Genomic DNA, 14,331 nt, shown 5'->3' on the forward strand with positions numbered 1-14,331 from the left:
CCCCCTACGCCACTGCTTGGGACAGGGGTAGGCAATTCCGGTCCTCGAGAGCTGGAGCCAGGTCAGGTTTTCAGGATATCCACAATGAATATGTATGAGATGGATTTGTATGCACTGCCTCCTTGAGATGCAAATCTATCTCATGCATATTTATTGTGGATATCCTGAAAACCTGACCTGGCTCTGGCTCTTGAGGACCGGAATTGCATACCCCTGGCTTGGAATAACTGCATAGTATTACTGTCTTTTGACTTACAGACTATATTGCATGGGGAACACTGTAATACATTTTTGCAATTCTAAACCTTAACAATTTTGAAGTTAGGAGGTTTTTATGCATGAGAGAAGGCACAAAATGGTCCATGGGGATCGTGGTCCCGGACCGTGCCCTAAGGCTTTTCCTCCTTCTATTTTATTCTATTTAAGAGTGAGACACAATCACTATCGGGAACACCGTCTTGACTGTAAGATCTAGAAGGGAAGCCTCCTATAGAGCCTTGTTTAGACCTTGCAAAACTATGTTAAGATTCTGGGATAGAAAAGGCAGCCTTTGAAAAATCTCATCACGTCTGGATGAGAGGCCAGAGAGACATTCTCCCCCTGTGCTTGAAACATGAAAGGCCTGCCAGCTGTACATTCAGAGATATGACCAACAGACATTTCTCGAGCCCCTCTTGCAAAAACTCCAGAACTACTGGGTTCGGGGCTTGTAAGGGCTCTACATCATTCTTCGCACATCAATGTTGAAACGTCTTCCAGGCCTTAGCGTAGGCCACCACAGTCAAACACTTTTTAGCTTTAAGCAGAATGGTAACAACTATCTCTATGGGAACTGGACCCTAAGTCAGGAGATCCACCTGGACTGGTAATCTGAGGTCCTGTAGGTAATGCCACACTGTAGGTGCTGGGCTCAATAGGAGATCTGATACCTGCTTCATGAGCTTTTGTCTACGTGGCTCTGGAAGAAAAGCACAGCCTGCTGCCATGTCAAAAGAGACTTCTAGGTACTCAAGTGTTGGGTCGGCTCCAAATAATTATTCTTGAAAATGACCATCCTATCTATCTCAAGTCCTATCGAAGCTGGATCACTCACAAGGCTGCATGCTCTTCTTCCTCCTTGGATGGAGCACTGATTAGCCAATCGTCTAAATGTGATTGCACCTGGATCCATGCCTTGCAGAGGTGAGCTGTGACCACTGATAAAGGTGTGTGGCACTGTTGCTAGACAAAAAGGTAGAGCAGAGAACTGGAAATGTGGCTCCAGAATGTGGAACCATACGTATTTCCTATGAGCCAGAAATATGGGAATGTGCAGATAGGCCTGTATCAAAGCAAGGGAGGCCAGGAATTCCCCCAGTACTACTGCCACAATGATAGAATGAATAGTCTCCATGTGGTACCAAGGCACTTTCAGTGCTGCACTGACTGACATGAGATCCAGAATTGTCTCCAATTGGCTGAGCCTTTTTTGGCATTATGAAGTATATGGAATATCTGCCCGAGACTGATTCTCCATCCGGAACTGGCTCTATGGCTCAAAGATCCAGAAACCTTTGTACTGTTGCCTGGACTCTGAGGGCTCTCTCCAGACAACTGGCCAGGGAATCTACAAAAAGGTCTGGAAAAGGGCAACAGAACTCAATCTTATAACCCTCCCAGTGATCTGAGACTATCTGTGCCCAGACCCTCCAGTAAGCCGATAACCTTCCCCTTATCTGGGGAGGTCTGGCCACTGACCTGGCGTCAGTGGGCTTTCTTGGAGGCTGGAAAGGGGTGAGAACTAGAGACCTGCTGCCTTCTGCCCCTGCTAAACCTTGGTCTTGACCCCTGAAAAGACCTCTGCACTGCTTGGCCTCCCTTGTAGGAATAGAATCTTCAAGAGCCTCAAAAATTCCCATGCCCTGAGCCCCTAGCTTCTTGGGGTCTGCTGTCTGGTAAGGCCTTAGGACAATGATCCATTATACTGGCTATCAGGTCATCTAACCCCTTTTCAAAGAGCATCTGACCTTTAAAGCCTTAAAATAATAATAGTTTATTTTTATGTACCGCCAAACCATCAGTTCTTGGCGGTTTACACAATAGTAATTACAACGAGTAATTCTACTGGAAATGTCCAGATTCATCTTTATTGTAATCCGCCTAGAACCGCAAGGCACAGGCGGAATAGAAATCCCTAATGTAATGTAATGTAATGTAATGTAAAATACAGCTCCAAATAACAATATCTTATAAAAGAAAATAACACAATTCAATGACGATACTAACAAAATGCGACCCTAAACTTTTTCAAAGTAAAATATGCACAATACAAATTATTTATACTAAAATAGATAAGAAAGTGTAAACATTATTCCATAAGCCAAATCTCCTGCCCACTGTCTGATCCAGAGCATTCTTCAAGCAGAGATGGGATCTGCAGAAACCTTGCTCCTGACTCTGAGGGTCATCGTCATCATTCGACGCTGGAATCTAACTTAACCGTGTGTGGTGTGTGCCACAAAGGAAGGCATGGCCGCAGCTTTACTTCCTAAAATCAGGGCTTCAAATTGCCTCTTTGCGATCCGGTATAACTTTTAACACCACATTCCCTTCACTGTGTAAGGAAGTTCGCTCGGTGACCTGGGCTACCAGAGAATCTATCTTAGACTGAATGAACATCTGTTGAAAATCAGGAGCCATCGGGTAGAACTTGGACATAGTCTTACACACTCGCAGTGGTCTGAGAGATGGAGCCACTCATAACTGAGCATTGTGACGTAGAAGCATGCAGGGATTCTAATTTTAATTCCCGCAGTGAACTTGCAATAATGCTCGGGAGTGAGGCTGCCTTGAACAGGCAATGCACAGTAAGGTCCTCCCCCTAGTCCAGGGCGACCACCGCCTCTTGACCTCTGGACTCATACTGAAAAACAGAATCTGCCAAGGAGGATGCTGCTCCTTTTGACAATAATGGCATAGAATCAGACCCTGAATCATCCTAGCCATTGTCCAGCTGTACGTCCCAGTCCAGTACTGAGTCTGTCTCTGGGCCTGAAGTGGACTGAGGCAAAATCCCTACAGTCGCTCCCACCAATGTGCCTGTAGCAATGGGGGAGGACCCCACAACTTAAATAGGAATTCCATAGCTGACTGACAAAATCTGGGGTAAAGCCCTGTACTGGGGGCCCTGAGGACCCCATCAGCGACTCCCTTAATGGCCTCCTGGGCTCCGTGGTGCTTATGTATCTGCGTTTCACCAATTCATTTTTAGAGGGCTCTGGAAAGGTTCTCTTTCCCTGAGAACAAGCCACCTGTGGATCCCCAGCCCTGGAGGACTCAGGGGAGGTTGTGCCCATGGCTTTCCCCCACCCCTTGCATGCCCCACGGCAAGCGGAACATGGCACTCCTCAGTCAAACATCCAGCAAAGCCCTGGCTTGATACAGGGGTAGAAAGGTCTAAGAGGTCCATCCCAATGGATTTTAACCAAAATTGAGGGATTTTGAGGCAAATAGAGACTTTTAAAATAAAATTAGAAAATTTAAGATGGTTGCCACAGCACCAAAAATGGTCCAGGGAGGACAATTATCCCTGGCTCCAGAAACCTTCAAAACCTCCAAATTCAGATCCTCCTGATTTCTCCCATAGGCTGCAATAGCCTTACTCATTGTGTCATGTAGTACCTACCTGCTTCAGCTCAAAACTGCAGCAGGGAAACTGGAGAAGACCTTTGCCTCAATTTAACTCTACAGGCAGTGGTCCAAAATGAGTGGAAACCTCTGGGCACTGAGCATCAACCGAATGTAGTAAAAAAAAAAAAAAAAAAAAAAATCTGAAAATAACAAACCGCAGAGCAGACCAGACTGAGGGGGCAGAAACAGACCTACTGGGAAGTAAGTGGAGTTGAAATTTGAGGGACATAGTAGATGATGACGGCAGATAAAGACCCGAATGGTCCATCCAGTCTGCCCAACCTGATTCAATTTAAATTTTTAAATTTTTTCTTCTTAGCTATTTCTGGGCAAGAATCCAAAGCTTTACCCGGTACTGTGCTTGGGTTCCAACTGCCGAAATCTCTGTTAAGACTTACTCCAGCCCATCTACACCCTCCCAGCCATTGAAGCCCTCCCCAGCCCATCCTCCACCAAACGGCCATATACAGACAAAGACCGTGCAAGTCTGCCCAATACTGGCCTTAGTTCAATATTTAATCTTATTTTCTGATTCTAGATCCTTTGTGTTCATCCCACGCTTCTTTGAACTCAGTCACAGTTTTACTCTCCACCACCTCTCTCGGGAGCGCATTCCAGGCATCTACTACCCTTTCCGTAAAGTAGAATTTCCTAACATTGCCCCTGAATCTACCACCCCTCAACCTCACATCTTTCTGCAATCAACTTGCAGGTTCAGATGGATAACCCTATGGGCCAGGACTACTCTAACTATTGCACCAGAATAACCATTATACTATTTTTCCGAACTTTAGCTATTTAGAGACTTTTTTTGACAGCTTTCAGATGGATTACAATCTAACCAAAAATAAACCTTCTTTTGTTCACTACCAATTACAACACTTCAATCCTAATACTTACTGCTGCTCTTGGTGACAAATATGGAAAGCCAGATTGATAATATTACTCACAAATGTCCTTAATAGCAAAGTTTCTTGTGGCAAGTGCAATTTGCTTTCTGGATTCTGATTTACTAGAATTAAAATAATAGTATTGAATTAAGGTCGGAACCAGATTATGTAAATGTCCAAACAGAAGTAAAAACCTGGCTCTTTCCCCATAAATATATTTAATAGCACCGTGATTAAAAAATTCAGGCTCAAGTCACAGGGCTCCTTTCACAAAGCGGAGCTATTGATTAATGCTCACTGAATGCAAAGAAGCCCATCGAATAGGCTTCTTCACATTCAGCGCACTGCTAATCGGTAGCGCTGTTTTGTAAAAGGAGCCCAGAAAGTCCTAAATCTGTCTAAAATAACTTAAAAATTATATAGCATTTGTAATAAACTAACAGGTCAAAATTTAAACACCACCATTGGTGTTTTTAAAAAAAAATTTCCTCTTTTTTATTTTTTATAATTCTTTATTCATTTTAAAACTTTCATCAAGTATACAAAAATTGCAACACAATAACATAGATTTAACCATTTGTACATCTTATCATTATAACTTATAGTTGTAAATATAACCCTCCCTCTCCCATCCTGAAATCCTTTTAGTAATTTTTATTTTTCATATAATAGAAACCCTCCCCCCACCCCACCCTTATCTTACATATTAAATATAGAAATATTAGGAAAATGGCATCAATCATGACAAAAGGACGTTAATGGTTCCCAAATTTTAATGAAGTTTTTATAATTTCCATTTTGCACCGCTATTGATCTTTCCATTCTGTACATTCCCTGGAGTTCCTTTCTTCCCTGGAGTTCCTTTCTCATTACAATCCCTGTAAACCGTGCCATGGAGATGACGCAGTATAAAAACCTAAGGTTTAGTTTAGTTTAATTTAGCTTTTCTCCCTGGAAAAGCGGAGACTTAGAGGAGACATGATAGAAACCTTCAAGATCATGAAGGGCATAGAAAAAATAGACATCAAATTAAGGGGATCAATAAGTACAAGGGGGTACTCAGAGAAATTGAAAGGGGAGAGGTTTAGAACAAACGCCAGGAAGTTCTTTTTCATACAGAGGGTGGTGGATACATGGAACGCGCTACCAGAGGATGTGATAAACAGGAGCACACTACAGGGGTTCAAAGAAGCTTTGGATAGGTACTTGGAAGACAAAGGGATTGAGGGGTACAGATAAGAGTAAAGGTAGATTATAGGGATGGGATTAGAGGTAAGTTACAAAAATAAATCAGGGACCACTGTTCAGGCACTAGGCCTGATGGGCCGCCACGGGAGCGGACCGCTGAGCAAGATGGACCTCTGGTCTGACTCAGCGGGAGCAACTTCTTATGTTCTTATATGTGGCAAACTGAATTCCACCAAAATTTAAAATTGAGCCTACTATGGTCTTTCCAGTTATTTTTTTATTTTTTTAATTGATTTTAAAAAAAAAAATTTCCATTGAGAAAGATTGTGATGTATTGCCAGCTGTCTGAGCCATTACATTCTTGCAGCAACGTGTGTGAATCAAGCAGCAAAAGACAGCTTGTCAAGAACAGCAGACATGGACAAGATCAGTTCCCCAAACCAAAGTAAGCTGGAAAGTGCCAGAAAGTCCAGGTTGGGAGGGGGTGAAGTGACCAGAAAAGGGGCATAGCTATGCAAACCAAGAACCAAAGTAATAAGGATCTGTTTAGAATATGTAAACTGCATTGACTGTAACCACACACAGAAAAAGCGGTATATAACTCCCTTACCCTCCCCCTATTTGTCAAGTTCAAGTTCAATTTATTTAATATACCGCAAATATAAAACTAAAGGTAAATCTAAGATGTTTAAAAAGGTTACTATAATAAATTTAAAATAATTTATAATAATGTTTAAAAGTTCAAAAAACAACTTTTGCTGACTTACGTCGGACATTTACTTTACCACCCAATGATTTTTTTTGCATATTACCAAATCCGACATTATGTTCAATCTCTTCCGGCGCACCATCTTGAGGAAGATAACAGGGAGGCTCTTTCAGAACTCTTTAGCCTTTCTGCACAACAGCGGATTCCGCTTCGATTTCACATAGTGGGGATCCGGGATGGGCACTCTGGCCCCAATTTGGCCATCTTAGCGGCAACATGGGCTGAGGACTTGCACTGCACGCTAACGGCCCAACAGCTACAGAGGACGCTGAAAAATATTCAGAAGGTGTCTCCTAATATTGTCCACTGGGAAATGCAGTTAAAAATTGTTTTGAGACTTTATATCCCGCCGGAACGGGCAGCCCGGATGGGGATTACTACCATTCACTCTTGCCCGAAATGTGCTCAAGCTCACGCTTCACTGGGGCATATGCTTTGGAATTGCCCCAAAATTCAACAGTTCTGGCGACATTTAGGGCACTATATCACGCAGCTTTGGCGGAGGCGTTGGCTCCCACAACCGACAGCTTTATTTGGACATTATAATATAGCCGCGCCCAAACCCAAAGGAATGTCAGCTTTTGTCACTAGAGTGCTTTTGATGGGGAAGAAAGCAACTGGCTGTCCTGAGATCCCCCTTCCTACGCTCAATGGAGAGCGTTGATGATTGTTCATGCGACGCTGGAGCGGAGACTAGTGGGAGATTTAGATCGTGGACCGGGCCACAAATTCTGTCAGAACCTGGGAATGCTTCTGGCAGGACCTCACACCGTGTGCTCGCAGTAGACTCTTGAATTGTTAGGACTATCTTACACTCTCAGCCATGGTAGTGGCATTGGACTTTTGGGGTGGGGAGGGAGGGGAGGGGGTGAGCTTGCACTGTTATTTTTTGGCTTTGTATGCAACTTCTATTTGTATGTTCTGGTTGAAATAATAAAAATCATTTGAACATAAATGCAAAAAAAAAAAAAAAAAGTTCAAAAAGGTTACTATAATAAATTTAAGGATGTGTGGAGACCATTATTAAAGTATTATAATGAATAATTTACACTTTTCCCAATTTTAATACTCATGTGGATTTGGGGTGGGGAGGGGGATTCTTGGTTTTCCACTAATAATATATTTATGAATGACATAAGATATTATTTTCATGTGGTATATTTTAGTTGTATATGAATTTGGGAGGGGGGTGGGGGTTAAATCTTCTTGTATGATATTGTAGATTTTCAAGTGATGTTGTACTATAATTGTTTGATATTTACTGTACACTTGATGTAAGTTATAGAATGAATAAAGAAATTTAAAAAAAATTAAAATTAAAAAATTAAATAGGATGGGGAACAAAAAATAATAATAAACAAAATGTAAAATACAGTTAAACAGTCAAACCAACAAAGGAAAATAAGGAAAGGTGCAGTTTGGTGTGAGCATCGGGAGCAGTGCGGCGCCTCACCAATCAGGAACTGCTTAGACACGCAGCTTCTGATTGGTGAGGCCCAACTTTAGTACAGGAAGAGGCGGTCTGAGCATACAGCGAGTGATTTCCTTCACTCGCCGGCACTCCGGCTGCCCTCTCCTGTCTCCCCTGCTAAAAACTGTATTCGCGGTTTTTCAACATTCGCGGGGGTTCCTGAAACGGAACCCCCCGAATATCGGGGGAGTACTGTATATAAAGTGAGGGAAAGATTAGTTAGTTTTATATCCTATCCTCCCCAGAGAGCTCAAAACGGGTTACAATTTAACCTTCATAGTGTTACAATACAATATTACATTACATATTGAATTTAGGTTCTAGAAAATACCAGTGGAGTGTACATACTTACCCTGCTTCAAATCCTGCAATCGTGGGGGCTGTGCTATCTTTTGCTTGGGTTGGCGGCCCAGAGGAGGGATGTGTCTGCAGCTATGAGATCGGTGTAGTAACAATGGGGGGAACTAGTAGTTACACAGGGGGAACAATGCTGGTGTGGAGATAGGGTAGTGGGTGAAAATGGTGGCAGGATGGGATGGGAACCGTCCTCTGTTGAATTTCACCAGTTTACAATACTATATATATATATATATATATATATATATAATATTTCCATGGGAAGTTCTGAAATAAACAAGGAATTTACATTAACAATGATCTTAAATAAATTATACCATTCATTAATCTGTCCATATCAAAAAGAGTCAAATTGCTGTGATGAAATTTGCAGTCTTTCAGAAATCTCCAGAGCTGGATGTAGGTCAGTATGAAGGTATTGTCAACAGAATTCTCACATCCTAAACTGCTGTAAAAACAGTAGATTCTTCTTAATTCAGAAACATGTCTCAAAACAGCATATTCCACCTGATAAAGAGAGCATCATATATTATTCTGCAAAGAATGACCATGAGATGAGCAGTAACCATATACAGTACATACTGTATCTTTAATGCTTATGTTTATTAACATTTGATATTCCACTTGCAGGGGTCTCAAAGTCCCTCCTTGAGGGCCGCAATCCAGTCGGATTTTCAGGATTTCCCCAATGAATATGCAAGAGATCTATGTGCATGCACTGCTTTCAATGCATATTTATTGGGGAAATCCTGAAAACCCGACTGGATTGTGGCCCTCAAGGAGGGACTTTGAGATCCCTGCACTAAAGCTTTCACAAATTCTCAGCGGATTACATAATAATATATATTATATCTTAAAACAAATTGCATGAGATAAAATAAAATAAAAGGAACTCCATTATATAAAGGAAGACCTAACTCATCCACACTCAAGATACACTCATAATCTAAACTCACACTCATGATCAATCTCTCAAACTCATTCTCATAATCGAACACACACACACACTCAAAAAAAGAAAAACGTATGTCAGTCATATGCCCATTCACCATTTAAATTAATGAATATGCTCATTTGGAGTTGCATCAACTCTGAAAGCCTCCTGAATAAAAAATGTTTTCAATAGTTTTTTGAATGCCTTATAACTCAATTTAGTGCAAATATTATGTGGGAGTTGATTCCGCTGACTAGGGGCAAGATAAAAAAAATGCTTTATGACATTTTAATTCCCATTTTGTTCTAGAAATTGATGGAATAACTAATCCATTATCTTGTAGAGATCTTAATGTCCGACCAGGTGTATAAGGGATGGTCAATGATAATGGTATAATAATAAGAGCTCCCGCAGAATAACTATGTTTGCTTTTCCCTCACTGAAATCGTGTCATCTTAAAAGATTCCTCGAACGAACCTTCTCTTTTCAAGCGGCCAAACTAAATTCATGGCTCGCCCAAATTATACTTGACGCCTCTTCATATCTCCACTTTAGAAAAAAGCTCAAAACTCTACTTTTCAATGGACCAAATCCTTAATGCTCCTCACTTCCGCCTTAATGTTCCCCTTCTCCACATTAGAAAACAGATCAAAATCTCTTCTTTGCAACAGATCAAATCCTTAACCCTCCCCTCCCCCTCCTCAACGCTTCCCACCTCTTCCTTTACTTTTTCCCCACCCTTCCAAGATTTTGCTCCACCCTCTCATCTAATATGCTTTGTTCCCCCTTCTCATAAATCCAATTGTATTCTCTTACAGTACAGTACTCTGTATTAGCCCTTCCCTCACCTAAATTGTCAATGTAAACTAGTTTTGACCTTTCGATTGCCTTGCTATGTTCTTCTTTTCTCAATCGCACTGTATGTAATTCATCTATTTGTTGTGAACCGCCTAGAACTCCCTGGGTATGGCGGTATACAAAAAAATAAATTATTATTATTACCTGAATAACCGCCTCAACCAAGCATCCACACTCAGGCACAGAAAAGCGCACTCCCCATTCATACCTCCTCCGATCAATGAAGTAAAAAGATCAAAGCTTCATGACGGCCTCCTAGCCACTCAAGCCGCAAAACTGGATACCAGGATCTCTAACCTGCTGATGATCACATCAGACTATAAGACATTCAGAAAAGAAATAAAAACAATACTTTTTAAGAAATTCCTAAATCAGCCCTAACTTCACCTACTATTAACAACGCCAAAATAGACAAAAATCTACCCTCACTACACCAGCAATAACAACTATGCTACTAATGTAACCTCCATTTACACACTTCCTGTAAACTGTATTTATCCTTGCCCGAAATTATCTATTTACCACCCTAATTTATCATCGGTTCCTCCATTGTAACCCAGTTTATAAATCTTTTGTAAGCCGCCTTGAACCGCAAGGTAAGGGCGGAATAAAAATCCCTAATGTAATGTAATGTAATTATTAAATAACAAGGCTCAGAAGTATGCCTTGTGTGTTAAAAGTAATACCTTGAACCTAATTCTATAACTTACTGGTAACCAATGGTATTATAGATAAAGAGGAGTAACTCTATCAAATTTACTCTTGTGTCTCAACTGCTTGAGTGCTGCATTCTGCAACGTTTGCAATCGGCTTAGATTAAATTTCAATATTCCTGCATAAACAATATGTTGTACAACCTATTTTTCGAAGAGCTGATCTTCGCTGGCAATGAGCAGCCTGAATGATACACGCTGCTTGCGCCAGCCCCACAGCCTTCCTTCTGATGCACTCCACCTCTGCGGAAACAAAACGTTGCGTCAGAAGGAAGGCTGTGGGGTTGGCACGAGCAGCGTGTTATTAGTCACGCTGCTCACTGCTAGCAAAGATCGGCCCTTTAAAGATATGCTGAAGGAGAAGTTTGAGAAGTTTTTAGTCAGCAGGGCTTTGGGATCCCCACCTTAAGGATGTGTTGCCACTTGGTGGGCCTGGACCCATGTGCGGCGGTACACCATCATTAGAGCGGAGGACATTGGCGTGCCGACAATTCCGCTCCATCAAATGCATGCCGTGACAAGTGCGCGCATGAAGGGAGCAGGATTTTTGGGGTACCATTGTAAGTATATTGGGGGGGGTTGCGGTAATTGAGCGTGTTGGCGGAGAGCGGAATTGTAGTGGGGGGGGGGATCCCCTAAACCCTTCCTCAGAGCGGAAGAGCGGAATGGTAAGATTTTGGAAGGTTTTTGGAGGAGTGCACGAGTTTTAAGTGAGAACGGGCTATTGGAGTTGATGGACCATTGGTCTGACCCAGTATGGCTATTCTTATGTTCATACGTGAGCCAAGTATAGGACAATTAAGCCACTGTAGCATCACTCATGAGGTTGGTTCTGAGGTACTGTGGAATGAAGCATTATGACATCATAATCTAAGCTCTGGAATGTTGCTCTCAATGGGGTTCTGGAATCTTGCTATTCTTTGAGATGCTGGAATGTTGCTACTCATTGGGATTCTAGAATCTTGTTATTCTTTGAGATTCTGTATGGAATGTTGCTACTCCTTGGGTTTTGGCCAGGTATTAGGGACCTGGATTGACCATCGTGAGAACAGGCTACTGGGCTTGATGGACCATTGGTCTGATCCAGTAAGGCCATTCTTATGTTCTTATGGGGTAATAACTGATTATGTTTCCCAAGGTCACAAAGATAATCGGTTATGTGCTGGCTGTGAACCCATCAATTTTTTTATACGTCTATTTTTCTAAAATAGATGTTTATGCTGCACATACCCAATGCATAAACACAGTGGCTAAGCAAGGATAGGAGGTGCCCAGGGCAGTGGTGCATCCTTACTGCTTCTCTGCTCCCCACCACCAACTTCCCCGGCACGAGCAGCATCTCCTACTTGCTGCCCCCTCCAGCAAAGGCTTTCCCTCTGTTGTCACTTCCTGGTCCCATAACCCGGAAATGACATCAGAGGGACAGCCGAGTCCAGCGCAAGCAGCAGGTTGGAGATGATGCTCATGCCATCGAAGAGCTAGAAGCACTGAGGGGGGCTGGGAAGCCGCGCATGTGGCAAGGGAGGGGTGGGAAGAAGCAGACGTATGGAGAGGAGGGGAGGAGCCAGAGCTCCTTGTGAAGATGGCAACCGGGGTGGTCCACACCCCTTGCCACCCTTTATTACGCCACTGTATAAACATTAATTTCTCCAGTACGAGCATTAGCAGATTCTGTTCTGAAATACTGATGAAACTTGAGATGTATTGTTCTGGTTGTAACTGCTTAATAAAAACGATTTAAATATAAATTTTGGTGGAATTCAGTATGTCATATTTACAAAATGGAGAGGGTGCTTGCCATACAGCAAGGAAATTAGCATAATTTTAAAAAGATTTGGGGGACATTGATTACTTATTCTAATGATCAGACATCTTAAACACCTTGGTATTATATAAGATATAGGTGGGGTGGGATTGGGAAAGATAATTGCTAATTGTTTTATTATTAATAAATGGGTGGGTGGGAAGGGATTCTTTTATATTTTAATAATAATAATAACAGTTTATATACCGCAGTACCGTTAAGTTCTATGCGGTTTACAAAAGATTAGTGAAGTACAAGTTGAGTTGACGTACAAGTTGAGTTAACTTAAGGGATGTGGGAACAATAGGGAGAAAGGGCAGGAACACCGTTAGAGAGGGGAAAGAGAGAAGTGGGTCAGCTGTCTAGGTATTTCAGGAATAGGTGAGTTTTGAGGCATTTCCTGAATATCTCATAAGTGGTGGGCAATAGGAGTTGTTCTAGGTCTTTTTAATGATTATAAGTAAGATTGTCAAGTGATTTGTTAAAAATTTTTCTGATTGATTATTATACACTTGTAAGATATGAAAATGAATAAAGATTTTTAAAAAAACCAAAAAACGATTTAAACATAAATTTGCTGAGGACACAAAGTTGTTCAAAGTTGTTAAATTGCAAGAGGATTTTGAAAATTTGCAAGAGGACCTTGTGAAACTGGGAGACTGGGCATCAAAATGGCAGATGGCGTTTAATGTGATCAAGTGCAAAGTGATGCATGTAGGAAAGAGGAACCCGAACTCTAGCTACATAATACAGGGTTCCATGTTAGGAGTCACTGCCTACAAAAAGGATCTAGGTGTCGTTGTTGAGGATATGTTGAAACCCTCAGCTCAATGCATGGCAATGGCTATGAAAGCAAATACAGTGGTACCTCGGTTTACAAGTGTACCGGTTTGTGAGTGTTTTGCAAGACGAGCAAAACATTAGCAAAATCGGCACCTCGGAAACCGAGTGCGCTTCGATTTGCGAGCGCCTCCCCCCCCCCCGCGAACTGGCACCCTCCCCCCTCCGATCCGGCACCCCCCCGCCGCCATCAGGCCCCCCCGCCGCCATCGGGCCCCCCCCCCCCCGCCGCGACCTGAGGTCCCCCCAACCCACCCGAACCCTCTTCTTACTTTGCTGTAGCCTCCGCAGCGGCACCGGCACCAGCATGTCCTGTGCATGGTGCCGGTGCCTGAAGATCTGCTTCCTGTGCTGGGCCTTGAGCATGTGCGCATGCTCAAGGCCTGAGAGTTCACATCGAACGTGAACTCTCACGTCGAACGTGAACTCTCACGTCGAACGTGAACTCTCAAGGCCCAGCACAGGAAGCAGATCTTCAGGCACCGGCACCACGCAGCTGTACTCACTCGAGGAACACAGAGAGAGAGGAGACATGATCGAGACATGCTGGAGAATGTGGTGACATCAGTTAGCTTAGCAGGGTTTTAAAAAGGTTTGGATAATTTCCTAAAACAAGTCTATAGGGTCATTATTGAGATGGTTTGGGGAAAGCCACTGCTTATTCCTAGGATGAAAAGCATAAAATCTGTTTTGCCACTTGGAATCTAGCTAGATACTTGGGACCTGGGTTGGCTACTGTTGGGAATAGGATACTGGGCTTGATGGACTTTTGATCTGTTCCAGTATGGCAATTCTTATGTTCTTATGAGAAGCTCATTTCCTATTGAAAGCATCAATG

General features: G+C 42.5%; 1 protein-coding gene across 6 annotated transcripts in view; it reads right to left on the minus strand.

Annotated features, from left to right (window-relative positions):
* The window catches only part of LOC117345692 (radial spoke head 10 homolog B-like), a 106,722-nt gene that overhangs the window by 39,527 nt on the left and 52,864 nt on the right, over positions 1–14,331 (minus strand). For all 6 annotated transcript variants that reach the window (XR_004536486.1, XR_004536487.1, XM_033914716.1 and 3 more), the window contains exons 11-12: positions 8,662–8,851; positions 4,570–4,681 (exon numbers count right to left, since the gene is read on the minus strand). Coding sequence is in view for 4 of the 6 variants with exons in the window: in XM_033914716.1 (XP_033770607.1) it covers positions 4,570–4,681; positions 8,662–8,851 (302 nt within the window). In the remaining 2 variants the exon portion in view is untranslated. The remainder of the gene's footprint in view (positions 1–4,569; positions 4,682–8,661; positions 8,852–14,331) is intronic.

Source organism: Geotrypetes seraphini, chromosome 11 (genome assembly GCF_902459505.1).
Source record: "Geotrypetes seraphini chromosome 11, aGeoSer1.1, whole genome shotgun sequence".
Classification (NCBI taxonomy): Eukaryota; Metazoa; Chordata; class Amphibia; order Gymnophiona; family Dermophiidae; genus Geotrypetes; species Geotrypetes seraphini.